The sequence below is a fragment of the Perca flavescens genome, chromosome 6 (assembly GCF_004354835.1).
Source record: "Perca flavescens isolate YP-PL-M2 chromosome 6, PFLA_1.0, whole genome shotgun sequence".
NCBI classification, from domain to species: domain Eukaryota; kingdom Metazoa; phylum Chordata; class Actinopteri; order Perciformes; family Percidae; genus Perca; species Perca flavescens.
Genome location: NC_041336.1, coordinates 39,560,509 through 39,571,404, shown reverse-complemented (window position 1 = coordinate 39,571,404; position 10,896 = coordinate 39,560,509). Strand labels below are relative to the sequence as shown.

The 10,896-nt window shown below is 43.1% G+C and overlaps 1 protein-coding gene across 1 annotated transcript; it reads left to right on the top strand.

Moving 5' to 3' along the window:
• The first annotated feature begins 411 nt into the window (after nucleotides 1–411).
• gdf6a (growth differentiation factor 6a) lies at nucleotides 412–9,492 on the top strand. Its single transcript, XM_028580819.1, has 3 exons — nucleotides 412–505; nucleotides 3,920–4,282; nucleotides 8,492–9,492. Exons 1-3 carry the CDS (start codon nucleotides 412–414, stop codon nucleotides 9,490–9,492), a joined length of 1,458 nt encoding a protein of 485 aa, XP_028436620.1.
• The last annotated feature ends 1,404 nt before the right edge of the window (nucleotides 9,493–10,896 follow it).

Genomic DNA, 10,896 nt, shown 5'->3' with positions numbered 1-10,896 from the left:
CCAATACCAACACTGATAAAAAAAATGTTTTGATAGTCCAGAAGATGTTTATCAAGCTTGTATCATACATACAAAAACACAGCTGACTGCTATGATAAACCCTACAGCATCTTTTTTATGCATAATTTTCTTCCACATAGACAATTGATGGTGCTAAAACCTTCACAAAATACATCATAAAATTATCACAATAAACTCAATGTAACATTTTTTAAAGACTATATCAGACTATAAATATCCCATGTGTTTCCATGTTTACATGCCTGCCTTTGTTTTTCACATCACTTCAGAGCCATTATCATTGTTTATAAGGAGATTTTCATGTATTGCTATCCACTGACAACGACAGCATCTTCTCCCACTCTGCCTGAAAATGGCTTGTGTTTTTATTCGATCATGTTGTATCCAGCGATGGGGATTTTGTTTTGCTTCATCCGGCGCTTCCGCACTTGCTGCCTGGGCATGTTTTACCCCGGGAGATGCCTCAAGACTAAAGGCACGCGAAGTACGACATAGGCTAAGCAATGGTGATGTAAACATTCAACTTCAGACCTGATGGGTCCACATTTAACCCAGAACCACATACAACATTCATAATGTGTGCGAACATTCGGATGACTCGACAAAAGACTCGATCTCGAACTTGTAAACAGCTCCTCCTCAGCCAAACTGTTCCCACCCTGTGTAGGCTATAGTTTCATTTCATTTCGTTTTTCTTTTTAACGTAATGGTAATAATGGATTGGTTTGAATTACTTTTTTGGTGAAAGAAGAATAAATGAAATGCTTGCCTGGATGTGTGATGGTGGTTGCTCTCAGAAGGATGCTGGTGCTCCGGGGGTGCCTGTCTCTCTGCCTCTCTGCCTCTCTGCTGCTCGGATGTCGGCTGGAGGAGAGCTGTGTGCACACTGAGGACACACACGATTGGACAAGAAGCGAAACCACTAACAGTGCACGCGCAATATGACGACCATCCCATAGTGTGTTACATAACACATGAGGCGTTACTTAACCACGCACTATCATATAGAGCCATACGATGCAGACAGGCACACGTAGGTTATATGTGACATGTTTACATGAAAATCGGGCACATGGCATGTCTGTCAACATATGATGTAAATCTAAATGTAGGCTACGTTGTCCCTATATTTTTTTTTCAATCTAATAGGTGTTGTCTCATTTTACCACATGACATACGCCACAATACATTATTCATAAATGCACATTCTAATATATGAATATGTGAAAATCGACAAAATCAATACTATGTTTTCAGTTCTTGCATGGATTTGTGGGATATAATATTCCTTGAAGGTTATTTTGTTGACTGAGTCACGCTAAAAGCACAGCATGACATATAGGCTTAGCATATGCTCAACACACAACGCAGGCGCTCCATGTGTACAGTGATGTGCATGTGTATATGTATATGTGTGTGTGTGTGTGTGTGTGTGTGTGTGTGTGTGTGTGTGCGTGCGTTTGTGTGTGCCTGCGTGTGTACGTGTATGTGTGTGTGTGTGTGTGTGTGTCTTGACTTCCTCTCAGTGTGAGAGCGTGTTTGCTCTCCATGGTGCTGAAATCAGGGAGGTGAGTGCTGTTCCTGTCCCAATGCATATATCATTTATATTCGCCTGCGCTATGCCAATGTATCACGGTGACAATGATGCAGCACTTACATATTTTGTAATATAGAAACATGCGTCATGTAATCAAAACAGGGGAATTGTAGTGCCCTATTGGCTGTCACTCTAGCTCTAGCCCATAGTAGGACTCAAATAATGTCATACATGTATCTCTGAAACAACCAGTAGGTCGTACGATAATGTTAATGTGTCTTCGTTTGCGCGTTCATCAAGTGTGTCAGATCGGGTTCTAAAGAAGCACTGGACACTGGCAATTGTTAGCATGTGACTTATGAGCAGCAGTGTGTCTTCTTATCACAGAGGCCCTCTGCTGGAACCCGATAATGTCAGACAGTGGGTGGCTGCCGGTTAACACAGCTAAATGGATTGCCATGAAGATCCCCATCACTATGACCTGATCACTGCAACTCAAAACGCCTTGTTTGTTTTTGTATGGCCTAAAGCAAGTGGCTCAGCCCTCCACGCCTATCTAAAACTCATGCCTAGCATTGATTATTCTTGATGCAAAAGAACTTCAAACTGTTGAAATTACCTTTGCTCCGTGATCTTGCTTTATTGTGCCTTGTTTCATTTTTTTGTTTCGGTTAAAAAGAGCAAAGGACTGTAATAGGCTATGGCAATGACTGCGTGTTACACTATTATTTGATATGGCCGAGTTTACTTTAAAGAGTCAGAAATCCTTTAGAATATTTATCTAAACACGGTTTGGAAATTACAAATGTAGCCTACAAATACATTACAAATCTTCCATCTGTTGGTGGCACGTGCATCTTTCTGGTTATCCAGACCATAGACTGTTAGTCTATGATCCAGACACAGCCCTGGTGATGCATTTAGGTAACATGGAGAAAACATTTTCCTACTTGATTTTTCTTTCATTGGCTACGTTCTGCAGTGAGCCCCGGTGTCACCTCCTGAAATGTAAATGCTGGCCACAAAGAAAGCCCTGTGCAGAAGGCTTTCACTTCGGATTTAATGAAATAAACGACAACCCCTCAACTTATTGTTACATTTTATGTTTTTACATCGACATGTTTCCTTTGCTATGAAAAAAAATAAATCAGACGCGTAGGTCCGCGCGTGAAAGCTGATCATGACTAATGGACGAGGTTAAAACCATTTGAACGATAGAGCACTGGCCTAATACTGCACAATTGAAACGGTGTCCTACGATCAGATTTCCCCAGAGGACATGAATGCAGCGTTTGTCCTTGTTTCTTTGTTTATGGGAGACATCGGGTTGTAATAAATGGCAATGTCCACTAGAGGTCACTGATGTTATTTAAAACATGTTTATGCATTGGAGTGACTCCACATCGGAGCTAAACTGGGTTTAATGTGATCACACCTTTAGGTTACATTTTAATGCACGAGACATCTACCCGCAACTTATCGAACCGTGGTTCTGTTTCTGAGAAGTCGATTCTCTGCTCTTTAAATGCCATCCGCTCAACACTAAAGCAAATACTGAAATTCTATTTGCCTTGTTATATATTCATTCCATAGAATTTACGAGCATCTCTACATAACGTGTCGAACCCAGTTGCAAAACGCATGTCTTTAAATACCGCTGCTTTATGATCACCTTGTGCACACAGTGTTTTCAGTCTATCTGAAATCTAATCTAATCTGACGTGTCCTTGGAAGTTTACAGACTCACAGACTTTGTGATAAGGAGCACTATAACTCTGTTTTAGTTTCTCTGAAAATTGTGTGGCCCTAAATATACTTTGGTCAACTTTATAAACGTGGTAGTAACGGAAGTAGCTCTATGTGCTTATAGTCTAAGTCTTTGAGAAAGGATCCACATTGACAATAGTTTATTTCATTTCAGTTTGATTCACTAATTGATGTCACAAGTTAAGTCATTGTCATCCAAAACAAAGTTCCCTATTATTCTCTATGGACAGTGTATATAGGCTAAGTTCAGCAATTGGCTGCTGAACCACCACCAACAAAAACTCTCGTGTCTGTATCTTGTGGCGATCCGTTGTCACTAGTGCGCGTCTGTTTGGAAGGTCTATGACATGAAATTGTTTGGGAAGCCCTGCACTGAGCGACCATGTGGGCGTGTTTCTCTCGGCCCAGCAGTCTCCGTTCTTGTGTGTAATCCAGAGCGCCAAACGCACTTCTTCTGGTGCGACCGGAGGGCGCAAAAGTAGCAGTTCTCCGACACTGACGCGCACACCATCTCCAACTCCGGCGGCCCCCTGAATCCAACTTCAATGAGCGGGAAATAAAGACTTTCTCAGTAACTCCCGGTGACTCTTCCAGCCATGGACGCACCTCGACTCGTAACGCTATATCTGGGCCTGCTCCTTCTTTTCCTTGGGAATATACCGTGTTTCCAGTCTGCTGCTATCATCTCTCCCTCTGCGCCGAGAAGAAACAGAGGAGCCCGGATCTCTCATCGGGACGGACAAAGGTCACCCAAAATCCTAAAAGACATCTTCGCGTCTACGCACCCTATCGTGGGCCATCACAAAGAAGACCTAAAGGACTCTATTGTGCCGCATGAATACATGCTCTCCATATACAGGACATACTCGGCTGCAGAGAAGCTCGGACTAAACGCAAGCTTTTTCCGCTCCTCTAAATCTGCCAACACCATAACAAGTTTTGTGGACAGAGGAACAGGTTGGTTTCAGTCCGCTGCCAGCTCCATCAGCTCATTCTTGCATAATTCTGTGGCACAGTTTCTCCTCAACTGACTTGTCTAATATTCTCCTCTTGTATAGATCTGATGCAAATGGGACTAAAAACTACAGTCATGCATACAAAAATATAGAAAAACACGCTCGCAGCGGTAACTTTTACGCACGTTTTAAATCAGGCAAGAATAATGTGCAAAAGCACTTTTACGCGCAGAAAATATCAATAAAAAATAAGAATAACTGTTAAACAAAAGAAAAATTTAGAAAGCTGCAGGATTATATGTTGTTCACGAGCAGTGCTGTGGTTGTATTCGGATCTGTTTGCCGTACAGCCGCCGAAACATGTAACTTTTTACAAGTATTAACTTATATTACACTTAAATTAACCTCTGGGCAACACGACAGTTAAACACTAATTAAGGCGCTCTAAATGAAGGCTGTAAATCACTGTCAGTGCAGGCTGCAGCCAAAACTGTTCTGCTCCCAACCTCCACGTGAATACAGAGGAAACTTTTTTTCAGTAATATGAGAGCACTAGATGGTTGTTTCATTTTCGATTTTTATAAATACATCTCCAAACGCAAACACCGTGAAATAAGCCCGAACATTTTAAAATACAAACCGAGGTTAACCCCCAAATCCGGCAAATATTAGAAAAGTACAATCTGTTGCCATTATGGTGCCCAGTTTGGCCAAGTTGTGCTGACAAAGGGAGCCGGGGGCCCTGGCAGAGCGGCTCGGTGTGAGAAGCAGGTGTTTGGGTCAGTTAACATGTGTTACTAAGTGATTTGACTGGCCTGCGAGGACAAACACAATCTGATAAACACAAACACATCCAACACACACAATGGGACATCAGCCGAGTTAATCTTTGCAGGGGAAATAAAAGCTATCTTTGTTTGCGTTCCCTCCGGTCTGAAACACTCCGAGACTGCGCGCTGCAAGAAATGTCCATCATTACGACTTATTTAGTCCTGAGTAAATCACATTATTATCTGCCTACTTGTTGAGGTGCAACTGCAATTATTTCCAATGCAATTTTTTTTCCAAGCTTTATGTTCAGTGAAATGCACTTTTTAAAAACCATATTAGGTTTGGTACTTATTGTTAAACATAAACTGACTGCATTGAAAATAAAAGGTGTTCTCTCACACAATTGCTCGTTTTCAAAGGAAAAACAAGACGTTTTAAGAATGAATATGAAGCTAAAAGGCTCGTCCGTGTGGGCATTTCTTGCAGTGTGAACTGATTTTATAGGAAAAACGCCTCACTTTCTCCTGTGATTTTGATGTGATGTGTCACTGGCTCTGACCCCGAGCTGGACCCTCTGAGAGCTGCTTGGCATCGAACGGCTGATTGGAGTATTTGAACTCGGTGATCTAATTGAGTATTCATGTCATAACATATCAAACACTGTCTATTCTCCCATAATGACCCAGCTCGGCCACGATGGGCACATCACCAAAAAAATGAATGAGCACTTCCTCCGCTGTGAAGTGGTTCGTATTTTTACTGCGGAACCTCCCTTTGCGACCGCCACTTTAATTACGGAAAATTATTTTTTCTTCCAGTTCTTTCAGCCCAAGCGCCTTTGGTTTCTTTTAGGAACCCTCCCAGCGTCCCCTAAGTGTTGCATTGCATTAACCTGCAGAATGAACCTCAGCTGGGAGTTGTCGTTATTTAAATCGCCTCCATCAGGAAAGAAATGCACATGGGGCAGCTTTCGACGCGTAAAGTAACAGGTTTTACGTCTTTTACGCATTATTCATCCAAGCAGAGACAGGTTTTACTGAGTGCGCCTATGATCCACGGCTTCTTTGGCTTTTTGCACTTTTTGTAGGTAAATCAATTTTGCTTATAAAACCAGGCAGGGTGTTTCCTGGAGGTCAGAAAAGGCAAGATCAGAAAAGAATAACCCGAATCTGAAAATCAGTTTTGACTTGGGGTAACTCATTAAAGCGCAGATGGCGCAGTCCGGCCTCTCTCTCTCTCTCTCTCTCTCTCTCTCTCTCTCTCTCTCTCTCTCTCTCTCTCTCTCTCTCTCTCTCATTCTCTCTTTCTAAACAGAGGCATACATGACAAAAACATGTTTTGCATTTGTTCAAATACAAGCAACAAGGTCAAACAAAAGTGCACAGTATGCCGTTTTAGTGCTAAAGTCCACCGCATTCTCCCCCCAATTATCCACCGTCAAGCATCTTACGCTAAAGGAAAAAAAAAATGGCTTTTTACGTTATAATGAAATTAAGAAAACTCTTAAAAAAACTTTTTTGAAACTGTCAACACGAATATCTCTCGATAACTCCAACAGTGTGTTCAGTCAGTCAGTCCATGCAGGCGCGTTTTAAGGGGAATGTTGTCGTTGGCAGGATGAAATGAAATATAAGAAGGGAAGTGCTTTAATGAGGAAGTTGGGAATTCAGAACTGTTAATTATTTGGTGAACTTGTATTCGATTTGTTTGAGGTCTTATAAAAAAAGGAGGAAAAAAAAGAATCCTAATGCAGACCATACGCGCAGTCACTGAAACGAGCACAAGGTTTCAATCTGCTTTTAGTGTTTGCCTCGGCAGGGTTCACGGAGGGAAACTGACAACTAGATTCAAATATGTCTTCAGAACAAGCTTTACAAATCTCATCACAGTGGTGTTTAGATGTAGCATGTCACTTTTATTCATTTATTGATTTCTTTCCAGAAAGAAATGGAGACAACCAGCCGAGGCACCATGCTTTTATTTTACAGGGGGAAAAAAGACCATACATCATCCATCTCAACAAACAATTTAATTCCGCATTTAGGTTGGGACACGTACTGTAAAAGAAAAGATTTCACTCATCCCAAACGAAAATCAACTTTTTCTTTCTTGAATTTAATGCCATATTCTTGATCAATTCTGCCCCGGATTCTGCAGTCGCTCAATCGAAAAAAATGCAGGAAATAAAAATTATATTTAATTCATATTTGCTGAATTGTTTTCGTTTTTCATAAGAAGGAGATAGGCTATATAAACAAAACGTTACAAAATGGCTTGTTATAGCGGATTGTTTTTGGGAGCAAAGCCGATAAAACGTTCATTGTGTCTATACTACAATAAGCTGCAGCTTGACATGAATGATAACGTATGCTAAACATAAATCATTTTGATCCAAAACGTATTTTGTAAAAAACACAGAATGAAGAAGAGATTGAAGGTGTTGTTGTAAACGCTTCTCGTGCGTTGTTCCGCAGGGTTATATTCCAGTCTCATTGATTCGCCTTGATGGAATATTTGCAGGCCTCGTGGGTCTCCAACGGGGAATAATGCATTAATTGTGTATTGTTCAGTTGAGTGTACAGTATGTCGCCTTTGGTCCGTTGTGTCTGGCAGCACCCAGGGGCCTTCACATCACTAGGCCCCTTGTTTTTTTTTTCTTTCTTTGCTTTACAACTCTGCAAGAGCTCTCAAGAAAAGAAAACTACATTGGTGATGTTCTTACTGCTGCTATAGATTTAAGACCTGTTAGGACTGTAAAAAAGGAAAAGCTTTCTTCCACTCTGTCAAAGAGCTGGAAATTCATAATCAATCTGTCATCAAGTGAAATGAAAGCAGAACTATTTTCATTAAAGCATGCTGGCTTTGATTAAAAGTGGCGTGGCATTCAAATGTCGCCATTTCGAATATATTGGATTATTGTCACTGCAATATCAAAAACGAATGCTGGCCCAGACATTCCTGTATGTGACGTGATATTGTGTACTTTGCATCACAATATCATTTCAAATTGTTCATGTGCAACAAATTTGCGTGAAATGAAATCAAGACATTTGGGGAACTAGAATTTTAGGGAGGAAGCCTGGCCAGCAGGTTCATGTAAACTTAGCCCCCATGTAGCCTTTAGCATTATCACAACATGTAATACAGTAAATACAGGGAAGTAATGTACAATATAGTTATGGTGTTTTTACCAAAAATAACAATCATTTCATTTCATCCAAACTGAGGACTTGTCAGCTGTAGTTTGACAGGTTCAGGGTGGACATTTGGAAAACAAGAGAGAGAGAGAGAGAGAGAGAGAGAGAGAGAGAGAGAGAGAGAGAGAGAGAGAGAGAGAAGGCCTCTGGGGTAGAATGTGCCCCCCCCCCCTCCATCCCTCTGAACACTGTACACCCTAAGTGAATCTGACTGCAATTATTTTCTTCTTTTATCCTTGCAGACGATCTTTTGCACTCTCCTCTGCGAAGACAAAAGTATCTGTTTGATGTCTCAACCCTTTCAGACAAAGAGGAGCTGGTCGGGGCGGAATTAAGGATATTCCGGAGAGCGCCCGGGGACGTGCAGACTTCCCTGCAGACGACGGGCCTCTACGACATCCAGCTGTACCCCTGCCGCTCGGACCGGCTGCTGGACACCAGGTCTCTGGACCCGCTGGACTCCACCAAGGCTGGCTGGGAAGTGTTGGACGCGTGGGAAATGTTTAAAGCACACCAGCATCACTATCATCCCCACCACCCCCATCATCATCACCACCCCCGCCCCCATCCCTATCAGCAAGGGAACCAGCTCTGCTTCCAGCTCCGCGTCACTCTCCGCAAATCCGACACCGAGGTGGACCTGAGGCAGCTGGGGTTGGGCAGGAGTGGCCGACCCCAGCAGGAGAAGGCCATACTGGTGGCCTACACCCGCTCCAAGAAGCGGGAGAACCTGTTCAACGAGATGAAGGAGAAGATCAAGTCGCGGAGGTCGGTCGGCGAGAAGGAGGAGGGGGCGGTGGCGAGGAAGGCGGCGGAGGAGGAGGGGGTGGGGGTGGCGCTGAGAGGGGTAAGAGGAGAGGGGCCCAGGCGGCGGCGGAGGACCGCACTGAGCAACCGGCACGGAAAGAGGCATGGGAAGAAATCCAAATCCAGGTGTAGCAAAAAGGCGTTGCACGTGAATTTCAAAGAGCTGGGCTGGGACGACTGGATCATCGCGCCTCTGGATTACGAGGCGTACCACTGCGAGGGGGTGTGCGACTTTCCCCTGCGGTCGCACCTCGAGCCGACCAACCATGCCATCATACAGACGCTCATGAACTCGATGGACCCCAACAGTACCCCGCCCAGCTGCTGCGTCCCCACCAAGCTCAGCCCCATCAGCATCCTGTACATAGACTCGGGCAATAACGTGGTGTACAAACAGTACGAGGACATGGTGGTGGAGCAGTGTGGGTGCAGGTAGCGGTCCTTATATAATATACATTAAAAAAAAAAAAATTTAAAAGACAGATAAATCAAAGATGAGTCTTGATGGGTCCCAGGTTGAAGATGTAAAGCCCTCACAGGTCTGACATGCTTTGACGCATGACGCGCCTTGTCTTTATTGAAAAGGGATGCACACAGTGGCGATAGCTACTATTTATTCAGACTCAGTACAGTCATAATAATTCACACTCTCTGCCTTAACGCGTTACGCCTTCATTCCCATCCACGCAACAAGTCATCACTCATCGAACAGGTTTCTGTTTCCCAGTGAGTGAGGCGCGTCCATTATGGCACAAGGGATGGGTACAAGGCGAGATGCACGGGGGCCTATTGAGTGCGACTGTGCACCTGTTCGTGCCGAGGCCAGAGGACAGTGGGCTTTGCCTGTCAGCGCTTTATTGTTGCAGCTCTGTCGTGTGATCCTGCCAGCCAGGCCGGCCTCTTTTGGGTATGTGCATCCAGGCCGTAATTGCCACTGTCCAGCTGCAGCCATTACAGGCCCGAGCAAGTGCCTGTTTTCCAAATAAAGGGGGTGAATGTCTAATCTACCAAACACACACACACACACACACACACACACACACACACACACACACACACACACACACACACACACACACACACACACACACAGACTGGTCTGAGGAGAGGAGATAAGATGGTGATGGTAATGCCTTCAAGAGATTTTTGCCTTACTGGAGAGCATTTGAGAGGCGCTGGAAGAGGCGACGTGCGCCTTTGTGGACAGAAAGGACACAACAGCAGGCTTGTGCCTGACTGGGGCCCTGTTGTAAAAAAACAAACAAAAAAAGCACACAAATTTGAGGCGAACTTTTTGCTCAAAAGTCTGCATCTTTACGAAATGCACTTCCACGCCTGACTGCGCCAAGGACCCGCGGCCAGCGAGAGTTGTCTTTTCTGATGACGACAATATAAGAAAAGAAGACTCGTAAACGAGACGATATTTAAATGCACATTAGCTTTGAATGCACTGCTGTTCATTATTAATTTTTTTGGAGCTGTAAATATTTGTACAGTCGAAAACTTTACAAAGTGCAACGAATGAAGAAATGAGAAAACGGCATTTCTTTGTAAATATACAAAATGCACTCAAATCGGTATAATTTCTATTCTATAATTATTTTATTATTTGTGATGTACAGAGTTCCATGATAATCATATATTTCTTACATTGATAAGAGTAATTTAAGCTGTATTCGATATTGTTCTTGCAGAGGGTGGAAAATACCATTATTAATGTCTACCTCATAATTGCGCATATGATCTGAGTTTTGAGGTGCATTCAGTTAGAGTGTAAAGAGCTTTTACAATGATATATAAGATCATTTATATACATATATTACTGGATACTATTCCACAC